Source organism: Thunnus albacares, chromosome 3, assembly GCF_914725855.1.
Source record: "Thunnus albacares chromosome 3, fThuAlb1.1, whole genome shotgun sequence".
NCBI classification, from domain to species: domain Eukaryota; kingdom Metazoa; phylum Chordata; class Actinopteri; order Scombriformes; family Scombridae; genus Thunnus; species Thunnus albacares.
The window spans coordinates 7,149,745-7,162,207 of record NC_058108.1 but is presented as its reverse complement, the minus strand read 5'-3'; the positions used below and the strand labels follow the sequence as shown (position 1 = coordinate 7,162,207).

The 12,463-nt window shown below is 37.8% G+C and overlaps 1 protein-coding gene across 1 annotated transcript; it reads left to right on the top strand.

The window, feature by feature from the left end:
• The first annotated feature begins 6,980 nt into the window (after nt 1–6,980).
• LOC122978946 (claudin-9-like) lies at nt 6,981–11,830 on the top strand. The gene is made up of 2 exons (XM_044346041.1): nt 6,981–8,239; nt 8,459–11,830. The coding sequence occupies exon 2, from the start codon at nt 8,715–8,717 to the stop codon at nt 9,381–9,383; it is 669 nt and encodes a 222-aa protein (XP_044201976.1). The 5' UTR covers nt 6,981–8,239; nt 8,459–8,714; the 3' UTR covers nt 9,384–11,830.
• Nucleotides 11,831–12,463: the final 633 nt, after the last annotated feature.

Genomic DNA, 12,463 nt, shown 5'->3' with positions numbered 1-12,463 from the left:
AGTAGATCAAACACTACATTTAACACTCTCAATCATGTTAAGTGGTACTTAAAAAAGCACTTAAAATGCACTTATCACTGGTCTCAATGCTATATTTGTTTCAAACAATATAACATGAACCTGCAATGAAATGAAGGAACAAGAAGTACATAAGAAGTGAAGAAAACAACAAAGTGAATCTTGATGTACAGTAGCATTATTTTGCAGGTCTGGCAGATGGAGTCTTCATAATGGTATGGTATGCATAATAGTGATACATGAGAAACACACCAAAAAAGAATAGATTAATAAATATGAATTATTCTTACTAGGTAACTAAAACTAATTTACAGTTTTCCTGTGGTTTCGAACTGTCCACTCTACTTTTATGGACATTTTCAAGTCAAGTTTATCTCTAGAGCACATTTAAAAACAACCAGAGTTGACCACAGTGCTGTACAAATTACAGGCACAACAGTAGTGATAAGATGACATCAGTAGTGAAAGGCACAAATAGAAGACAACAATAAAAGGCAATGATAAAATACAAGGTGATATCAAAGTATATGAAAATGTAAAACATAAAACAAAATAAAAATTGTAATTAAATATTATTTAAAAAGCCATCAAGAGCACCCAAAGGCCATTGAAAACATGTAAGTCTTGAGTTTTGCCTTAAAAGTGTTAGTGAGGGGAACACTTTATTAAAAGCAGAAGACTATTCCAAATCTTTGGGGCAGCTACTGCAAAGGCACAATCCCCCTTACCCACTGGCCTCGATCATGGAACACTTAAAAGTAATTGATCTGAGGATCTAAGAGAACTGGAGTTGGAGTAGGAGCAGAGACGTTAAGAAATGTACTGAGGTGCCAACCCATGTAATATAAGAAACCTTGAATTCAGTCCTGTTTTTGACAGGCAGCCAGTGTAAACTGTTAGATTTTAGTAGTTTATATTACAGTATTTTCATTACATGTAGTGAGAAGAGAACGGCACTGCAACTTTTTGGGTATCTCACATGTCTTTTTAACTATAGATCATTTCCACACTGCACTAGGTCTAAAGACTATTTGGTTCTCGATAATCCTCATGTTAGTACTGAGATTGGGAAACTGGCTTTTAAATACAATGGTCCACACAAGTGGAACAATCTGCAGAAGCTTGTAAAATGATCCCTTTTAATCATTTTAGTTTTCTTTTGACTGATACAGAGCAGTGTCAATACATGTGTTTTCTTTGAATTGTTGTCCCTCATGTTAATGTCTTTGGGCTGTTTGCTGTATAATCTGTTGATGTATATTGTAACTTTCATGTGCTTTTATTGTTTTTATATGTACTCTAATCAGGTCGTTAATGTAAAAGAGATCTTGCTCTCAATGGCCCTCCCTGTTTAAATATAAGTAGTAGTAATAATAATAATAAAATAACAACAACAAGTGGGGGAGAGTGGCAGACAGGATGTTATTTAACTGCATGAGTAGAAGTTCACTGTCGGTCATGTGTGTATTTTTCTGAAGTTATGAGAAGAATATGATGCCTGTGGTCCTGCTCAGCCAGTTTTCCCACTCCTCTCAACAAGCTGTGGCTCTGTTTCCTCTTTGCTGCACCTCTCTCACTGAATGTCTGTCTTTACTTACCAAATATATTATATGTGACTGTGTTTAGCAAGATTAACAAACAACAAACTGTGTGATGGTCATACTGTACACCTCTGTGTCCTCTTTGCTTGAATCAAACTATGAGTATGTAAAACACACACAGTTAAGTATTATAATAATAGTTGTAACACCATATGAGTGTTATTATCAGCCATCACTATATATCAATGATGTATATATCCATTATAATTTGTTGTGTGGACAAGTTGTTTGTTTTCTGATGCTCTTTTAAGTAACTAAACTCATTATTTACAGTATACCTGGAAAAACAAGTGATTGGACCCTTAAGTGAGAAAAACACACATATATACATACACACATATCATTTATACTATTTATACTAACAGGACTTTTCACTTCACACTGATTGGTGATAACTGTGGCGTCATGGTAAATGAATTGAGTTTTTTAAACAGCACCTACAATGGCTCTGTCAGTGTTTGCTTACTCTTATGAATTCACCTCAATGGGTTTATCTCAAACAAGCAACAGCTCTGGCAGCTTTTGTAGGACTTCTTTATTTCATAACACCAAACCACTTTGGGTGACACTCAACCCTGCTCTCATTTCCAGGTCATCAAATACTAATGCTTTGTCAAGCCCCTCAGCATCTCACACACAAGGCACCCTTTTGCGTCTGATGCAACAAGCTTTCAACCCACAAGAGGCAATATAAGATGCCCAGAGCTACTGCTCCGGTGTTATGTCGAGTTATGTTTGCATGCCCCCTACAGGAGCACCCTTACAGCTGAAGCGAAAGCTCACAGCCATTGCATTATTTCTAAGTCCAAGTACTGTTTTACAACATTATAATCTTCTTTGTCGCTTTGATTAAAGATGATAAATCATCTTAAGTCTACAGTTTTTAAAAGTTTAATCACTGTTTTATTCAACTTGCTAGAAGTATCATTTGTACGATGTGACTACTCTGAATTGTGCAAGGTTCCTTGCTTAATCTCTCTTCTGAACGTGAACTCTTTGGTGTACTTTATAGGCTGTGGACCTAGGAATGTGCAAGGTTATATCCATCAAATTAATCCTAAATCAGAATTAATAATACATCTGTAATTTCATTCTTCCAATTTACTTCAATTTAATTTGCATAGAACATTGGTTGAAAATATATAGCAGTCAAAAGGACTGTATTTACACAATATCAAATGGCACACTATCCTCAAGAGATGACATCTGACACTCTAGACTGAGCCAGAATTGGTTGTGAATAGCTTTGGTGCTGTGGCTTAGTAAATTGCAGTGAATATACGTTTGTTAAATTACATGTAGACATTCACTTAAACAAATTTCCTATTAACCAAATAGGAGTTGATGTAGTTGATATAAGTGTACAAATGTTTTATACAGGTGTCAGAATGTGCAATGTGCCAGTCAACTCAGCAACTGATAAAACAGGAGGTACAATATATTCCTATAAAGGTACTGTTTTGCTTTTTCTTTCAATACAATACTGTTTTCAATACTTTCTGTCAAAATGATGCAAGACGATGAACAGACTGATTGAAGATGTTTTTCCAAATCATTCAAGGCTTGATCAGCTTTACTGAGTAGTGATGAGGTTCCTTGTATTTAACAAAGGGGCTTACATCATGGTGTCATGGCCATTATGGATGCAAGCCAGTCATTAAAGTCACATTAATAAAGGTGTAAGTAGCTAAAACTGACAGAGTAGGATGTCAATGATGACAATGGTCTTGTTTCTATGGTGACATTTCATCTTCATGTGGCTGGCCTTTTGAGAACTGTCAATGTGCTACATGATACTTTGTAGCTATTTATAATAGTAGTGGAACTACAAACAGTGACATTTGCTGGATAATAGAGTGGGGCCTTGGCATTCATGTGAAACTGCCAGTCAAGCCACCAGGGCCAGCCAATTTAGCCTGACACAATGTACATATGGGGCCTGTTTAAGCAACTGAGTATCTGCAGTCTGATTTATATAATATATATTTCTGTTATATAGCATACATACAGGTATTTTATTATTACCTCAGAGCATTTTTTTTAGACCTTAATTCTTCCATGTTTTCTTTTTTAGGTAACACAACTTTTTGAACTAAAGGCAATGGACCTGATTGGCAAACTGACAACACCAAACAGTGGCCATCAATATGTTTGTGTAATGATTGTGTTAGAAAGTTTATGGGAATGGACAGCTCAGAATTGACTGATCTATGGTAATTTGTGCCACAATGCACCACCTACTGGCAGACTAATGAATGTCTCTCATTGGCAACAGAGAAGAATCAGGCTTATGTGGTGGAGTGTGGCTGCCTTAGACCCAACAAATCTAGGTGGTGGTGCACGCGTTTGACCGACTGTAAGTAGTTTTCTGTTTGTTATTGTTTGGAGTGTTTATGTTCCATAGAATATTGATCGTTTACCCTGAAGAAGACAAAAACTCATCAGTCTCTAGTTTTGTGTCCTGACTGACACTCAAACATCCACCAGCTTGCAACAGAACTTTGAGACCGCTCATCTATAGATTGACTTCTCCACAAAATCGCCACAAGCCGAGTCACTGTGCTCTAAATGTGCAGGGGAGGTCACATACCAAACCTGAAATTTGTCCACCAGTTTGAGGCGCCAAAATGGATTTTGACTGACCAGGGGAGTGAGTTTGTGAATGTGGTAAGGTTGGACTTACTAATTCTGGATTTTTTTATTTTTATTTTTTATTTAGAACAATTTTTAATATACGATAGTCTCTTTAAACTTTAGTTTTGTAACTTGATATTTTTATTAAATGTGTCTCAACAATATCAACAAGAGTGTGAGTGCAGTGTGTGTGTTAGGCATTAAAAGTAGTCTCTGTGCTCCATATCATCTACAGACCAATGGTCTGGTTGAGAGGTTGAATGGAACCATCCAAAAGTAAGGAAAACACAGTATGACTGAAATTGTCATTCCAAAAAATATTTATGTGAAATCTTTTGCAAAAATGCCACACATCAATGTTAATTTTATTCTTTTTTATTTTTCACTGAAAGCTTGTTGGGGCAAGAGAGGACTTCAAGGTTTGTAAAAATGCAATATTATGTTTGATAACAATGAGGATTGAATGTCACTTTGCTTGACATGGTGTAAAAATTTAAGTACTCCCAATCAATGTTTTCCTTTTTTAAAATCTGATTAGTTGGTGAAAACAGAAATTATGTAAATAGAAAAATTTAAACTTGAGGGTGTAGAGAGTGTTCTACATGAAGAAACAGTCTCAAAAGACATAGACCAGCTGGATGCGATAAAGAACATTGTCCTGGACAATGTCAGAAAAGTCCAGAATATAACACAGCAGAGACTTAAGTCGCAAATGCACAAAACCAACTGGTGGCCGTTACAGCTGTCACTACCGCTACAGCAGCTGTAGCAGCCACAGCTCCGGCCACTACAGCCAAGGCCAAGGCAGCCAAAGTCAGGGTACCAGCAACCACAGGACCTGCTGTCATGAAGGGTAGCAGGAACGGATCCAAATGCAAGAGGCTTCAGGCTGAGTGAAGCTGAAGAATAAATTCTTTATTAAGGCTTGAGTGCAGGCAGAGCTAAACTGAACAATGTTGAACAGAACAGAACAAACTAAGCTGAACAGAGGATCCAACAAAAACTGAACAGAAAACCAAGGCTAAATACAAACTGAACTAATGAGGAAATGGGGAACAGGTGACTGGACAGGGGGAAAGGCAAGGAGCTGATTGGCTGGGGAAAGCACAGGGAGCAGGGCAGGGCTGACAAGGCTGATACAGGGCAGGTGTGGGGAAAAACAGAGCAGGGTGGGGCTAGTGAGGCTGGATGCAGGGCAGGTGTGTACATGGGCAAAGCAAGCACATAGGGAACATAGGGGGGAACACAGTAAAAAACCCAAAACCCAGAAAACACAAAACTCTTCATAATAGACTGACCTGCATAGAACCGCCACAGAATACATATGAATACAACTCAAATAACCAAGCGACACTACAACTTCTCATCTGCAACCAAAAAAACCAAACCACAAAAAGTTCAAAAACATAGAGTCCATGACACCTGCAGCCTCACCACTCACAACCTCAACCCACAGCAGCCACGACCATAGCTACAGCAGCCGCAGCACCTGTCCTCAGTGTCAGTGTCCTCCACATAGACAGAAATGTAAATACATAAATGTATGTTTTTACAATTATTTAATTCTTTGCCTGTAAAGACATATACTGACTATTATGTACAGTTCGGTTTATGACTTAATGTTATCAAAGAAGCTTCAGTAATTGGACATGCATATCCAGACTTTGAAAGTTTAGTTTTTATCTTTGGTGATTATTGATGAGATGAATTAATATCGGTGATTTAAAACATGTATCTGCTGGTAACATTGGACTTGACAGTCTACTAACAGATTAATACTTTCCACTTTGGCAGATGTGAATGAGGTATGGGCAGGAAAGCTATTCACTGTATGCATGATTCTGTCCAACATTAGACATTACAAATTATTAAGCTGGAACACAGCAAGAATTGCTCCCAACCAGGAGCTTGAGAGTGAGGTAATTTTGTTATTATTCACAAAAAAGCCGGACTGGACTTTGCCAATTTGCATATTGACAAACCACAGTCCTTCTGGGAGAATGTGCTTTGGACAGATGAAACAAAATTAGAGCTTTTTGGTAAATCACACCAACTCCATATTTACAGAAGAAAAAATGAAGCCTTCTAAGAAAAGAACACCATGCCTACCGTGAAACATGGAGGAGGCTCAGTGATGTTTTGGGGTTGCTTTGCTGCCTCAGGCACTGGGTGCCTTGAATCTGTGCAGGGCACAATGAAATCAGAAGACTATCAAGACATTTTTGGGTGAAACATATATCCCAGTGTCAGAAAGCAGAAGAGGCAAACCTACCCCTGCTGGAACAACCACGATGCAACGATGCATGTGGTCAGCAACAAGTACCAGTCCTGTGCATAGCTACAAACTGTGTGCTGCTTACCTCACTCCTCAGATGAAGACATACAATAAAAGTATGAGTGAAGTCAGGGTATTAATGGAGTGGTTATGGTGACATAACTAATTAGTTTTAAGATTATGGACTTTAAAATTAATTTAAAAATTGAATTGGGTGTAGTATTTTTCATAAAAACAATGTAGAAGACAGAAAGATAATTTGCTATGAATAGACAAGAATGTGTTGTTCAGACAATATGAAAAAGAAATGACAACTGTATCAAAAATTAATTGATTTATTATTTAATATGTCTTATAACTTTAATTTATTTACAACTGAACATTAACAAATCTTTGTTTCAAACACACTAAACACATGTAAATAAAATCAAAACCTTATCATTCATTTCTGAGACAAAGCCATAAATTACTTTGGCTGAAGACATACAGCATATTAATGTAAGATATTACTGTGTAATAATATAATCTAATAATCTAACTGAATCATTGATTTTGCTTCTGTGACAAGCTTTCAATATGGCTTTGCATGGCTTGTGTCAAGGGAGTAGAAGGAGATCAAAATGCAGGACACAGCAGCCAGAATGAACTGAAGAATGTCTTTTTAATAAAGATTCAGGCGTGCAGGCACAACAAAACAGAACAAAACCAAACTGAACAAAGAAAAACAGTACAGAACAAAGGATCCAACAAGACTGAACTGAAAAACAGGACTTAAATACAAACTGAACTACTGAAACAACAGGCAACAGGTGTCAGGACACAAGGGCAGTCTGGGGGCTGATTGGCTGGGGCTGATTGGCTGATTGGCTGGGGAGGGAAAACAGAGACACAGGAGGAAACCAAGAAACCAGAAAACACAATCCTCATCATAATCCATTGACATACATAAACCAGTCCAAGAACACACATGAATACAAATGCATTTTGGTTCCAGGATGTTAGGCATCCTACCAGGCAGCTAATCACCAGTTCACCTCTTTCTGCAACTAGCAAAAATCAGTGCTAAGCAGTGGCAGTCACTCTAATGACATCTAGTGGCTGATTACAGAACTTTGAATTTAGCCATTGTCATGTTGGAGTTGTCGTCATAGGGGTTATTTCCACTACTTAATACTTCGATTTTTACAGTTGTATCACTCTGTAAAGCATTTTGAACTGCTCATTTGATACTGTGCTCTACAAATGAACTTGACCATTTATGGTAATTTCTATATGTTTGCATATTTTTGCACTATATTGTGATATGTTTTTTTTTTTCATGTGCTTGTTTGGTCACCTGTGCATCAGTTTCTTTTTTGGCTTCATCCTTTGCCTCAATCTAGCCACTCAAGCTCCAAGAAATGACAACATGGTAGCAATCATGAGCATATTCTTTTATACCATGTGTTGCTCACAATGTCTATAACAAAGTGTCCTTGTGCTGTCATTTTTTGCATAACTAGCTGTGTGTGTGTGTGTATTTAGTATGCAGTATTACACGCTGCCGCCCTCCTACACCCCTGTGTATGAGCTCCACAGACACAATTTAGCCAGTCATAGTGGAAGTCAGACACGGACTACTCGCATCATCTCGCTTTACCACCAACAAACACACAAAAGACCATCAACACACCATCTGTGGACATCTGATTGCTTGACTATTGGTTAAAAAGTAAGTTTTATGGAGCTCATAGAATTTTGCTGGATAAACCAAGGGAAACAGATCCAGGTGGAGTAGGTGTCACTTGTCTTATTCTTTATTTACTTATATTGCACAATTTTGTGTCATCCAGTACTACTTTTCAATAATTTCAATTGTGTTCATATTAATTTTAAATGTGCTTCTACATCATACAAGTACATTTACTAAAAAGCAATGTCATCTTTACAGTATATTCCTATGTAGGCGTTAAATGAGAAAGGACACTGAAGAGAAGAAGAGGATTCATCGAAGAACACATCCTACTGAATGACTGAGGACATACTGTGTGGAGTTTTTACAACTGCTCAAGACATTTTCACATTGAATACCTGACTTTCAGTAACCTGCAAGAAACCTCTGTATCTTCTGTAAGAAAAAGTTTACTCTGGGTTTTCTTGGGAACATTCTTTCAGATCTACAGCTTTCTTAAGTTTCTTCAGCGATTATGGTGTCAACAGGTCTTCAGGTGCTGGGCTTGGTGCTGGCTGTGCTGGGTTGGGTGTGTGGGGCGCTGGTGTGTGCGGCTCCTCTGTGGCGTGTGTCTGCGTTCGTAGGTGGAGAGCTAGTGATTGCCCAGGTTTTGTGGGAAGGACTGTGGATGAACTGTCTGTCTCAGACCACGGGCCACATCCAGTGTAAGAGCTATGACTCCACCCTGGCCCTGCCCAAGTCTGCCCAAGCTGCCCGGGGCCTCACTGTTCTCTCCCTGCTGCTCTGCATGCTGGCCCTCATGCTCGGGGTGGCAGGGGCCAAGTGTACTCACTGCATGGGTGACGGTAACCAGGCCTCCAAGGCGCGACTGGCTAGGATAGCAGGGGTGCTCTTCCTTGTGGCTGGCCTGGTCTACTTGATACCCATCTGTTGGACTGCTTATGCGATAATCAAGGACTTCTATGATCCAAACGTTGCAGCACCTTTAAAAAGGGAGTTGGGACCAGCGCTGTACCTGGGCTGGGGGGCCAGCGTGCTTCTCCTGCTGGGGGGTGTTTTGCTACATGTCGGCTCCTCTCCAGCAGGAGGAATAGCGCTGCCTGTTTACGGAGGAGCAGCAAAGGACAACCCACGTACAGGGGCGGCAGGAGAGGTGAAGCAACAGGAAAAATCTTTTGTATAACATGATTTTATTGAACATGTGAGGTACAAACAAACACAGAAGACACAACTTTGTCAGACAAGCCTGTGGAAATTGCAAGGTGACGGTACATTGGAGAATATTCAGTCTATATTGTGTGCTATATTGGTTTTCTGATGAAGATGAGTAAATGAATTCAATAACAAGTATCTAAGGGTTTCTAGTAGAACAATATTTTGTGCTTTGCTTTGTGTCAGCGTGGGTGTTGAAATGAATTGTGGGAGGATTTTAGATGTTTAGATGTTTACTAATGTGTGTGACTTACATTTCTCAAATTCCACTCTGCCTCTGCTTGTTTGTGTGCGTGTGTGTGTGGGTGGTGTGTGTACAGAAGGCCAGTGTACATAGTACATCTGTGTATGCTTGTGTGTTCACTGAAAATGTCTGTGGGCAGTCAAACTGCCGCTCTTTCTTATTTACTTTTTTTTTCTTTTTTTAGATTTTTGTGTATTTTGGGGTTTCCAAGCTAATTTACACTTTATATTTCATGTTTTTCTGTTCTTATTTATTTCTTTATTTATGTTGACATTTATTTTCACTGTGGTTCTGTAATATAGATTTTATACAATTTTGTTGATATAAGTTTGAACACTTGTATTGTCAAAGTTTTAGACAAAGCTTGTTGCTTTTTCATACATGTGAGAAATAATTATTAATGGTAATATTATTTCTAGTAGCAGTAGTTTTGCTAATTTAATTTAACAAAATTAATGTATTGCTGATCTGAACAAAAATGCACCTTTTGCCCTATCAAGTGACTGCAGCATATCAGTGAATTATTTACTACATCAATTACCATAATATACTGTAAATGTAGTTTTTGGGTATTTACTGGGTTAGGATCAGCTTTAAAAATTGGTTTGGCTATGGTCAGAGTTTTATTCTACAGGTGCAGCATGTGGTAGCTAAAAGTTGACTTAATAACATTATGCAATATTAATTTTACAGTATGCCTACATAAGTGTGACATTGCATTATTCACCTTTTCTTTTTGTCAGTGACTGTTAATTAATTTATAATCACTTACACACAATAAATAGATATGTTTGCTTTCCATTAAGACTTTTTGTCCTCTAAACATTCAAATTTGCTAAAATGGGATGGACTCTGTGTTTATGTGCTGAATATATATGCTCACTGAAACCTTTATTAGGAACATCTGTGCAATCTAATGCAATCCAATACACCAGCTTTCATGAAGCTTATACATTTTCAGTTTTTGTCAACATTGTCAGAAAGGTGATAGTTCTACTTTGTGTCTACTATTGCAGTTATAGTGTGTGCTGGTGTTTTACAGGAGTGCATTATGTTGAAAAATGTTCCTAATATTTTGTCCAACCATTAACATACATGAGGGGGGCAAAATATTAGGAACACTGACTTGATCCTATTTGCTATCACACATTGTCCTTCTCTTCATCACACAGACTCAATTTAGCTTTTTTTGGTCAACATATAAATAGATATGCTATTCAATTGCGCGCCGTCTCTTACACAGATCTGGTTGATATTGGTCTTGTTCACTTTTTTCTTCTATTTCTGTTTATGTTACTCCAGTTACTCCCAAGCTTTTTTCTTCAGGTTAAAAAAAGTGGTTGCCACTAAAAGGACACTACTGTCTCAGAGAAATGAGTGAAAAACAATATTAGAAGGTACATGGTTACTGTATATGCAAGGTAATTAGAAATCAGCATCAATGAAAAGGGTGCCGCCTGCACACTCACACTAAACCACAAATATATTTAAATGGAAAACAATTTGTTGAGTAGTGACAGTAGACATAATACACTTGGGGGCAGTAGACATGAGGTAACTGATATGCTCTTAAACAGAGAGGACTTTAACTTACTAAATCATACCATGACACACTCTGTAACCCTGATTATTTATATCTATATACTATATATAATCAGCAACTCCCCTTGGCTGTCATATTTGTCCTTGTAACAGTTGTTTCTCTTGTTCTCCTCAACATATTAAATCATTTAACTGTTTTTTGTGCCTAAGCTTTGGTGACAGCTGAATTGGCCTCTTTAGACTCCTGTGAGTTGCTTCATGTTACATAGAGAACAAGTCTCAAGTGTTGATTACCATGCCTCTTTTGGAGCTGACAAATTCTACTATTTGACATTTATGAACATGACCCACTAATGCAGCAGTTTACAACTGTGATTAAGTTGCTTCAAAGTTTAACTGCTTTTGGTCGAGGTATCACAGTGGTGTTGTATAACCTAGTTTCTAGTAAATTTCAAACATGCCACTACATGTCCATTTGTCAGGTTGAACTGCTATATTTTTTCTCAGAGTGATCCAGAGTTTTTAGGTGTGGGTTATGTGTGGGAAATAAAAAAAGCTGTAAAAGATCCAAGAGAAAACTTTTATAATAGACATTATTACAGAAAGTGACACAGCACGGTGCCAACAGTCAGCCGGGAAAAGGACAACATTTCCACCAGTGTCTCCATGTAGTCTTGACTGCATGCTGCTCTGCTAACTCTGCACAACACACAAGAACTGATTTAAAGTTGTTTTTAGTGCGCAGTGCACAATTATGGCATGCAGAGTCCCGCTGCTCTCTAGACTGTGCCAAAAGTGCATGCCTCTGTTTTGGAAAGGAACAAGTCTGTAACTTTCCTAATTCAGGCCATTGTAATTTAAACCCTGTGAGTTTATTTTCAGTGTATGTCCTTCCTCTCTTCTCTAGATATAGTGAGAAAAGATCATTCCAGCAAGCCTAAATTGAAAAATTCAAATTTGAATAAGTAAAGCACAACAGTTGTGCTCATTGTGACAAAATTTGGCACATGCTATATGACAATTTTAAGCATTAACATAAGGAAAGGTTAATGTCTCAGATCTCACTTTGCGCTCTGGAGTATACACAGTAAGTTCTCTTTTTAAACTTAGCTTTGCCCACACTGATGGCACACCAATGAGATCATTTTAATAATTAAAAATAACTAAATTGATTTAATTTTGTGATGCATAATAGATTATTAGTAGCTAATTTTGATTTTTATTTAGTCTTTCATTAATATTTGCAATGCTTATGTAAGTTATCT

Coding starts and splice junctions, on each gene's coding strand:
- LOC122978946 (XM_044346041.1), top strand. CDS start 8,715: ATGGTGTCAACAGGTCTTCAGGTGCTGGGCTTGGTGCTGGCTGTGCTG.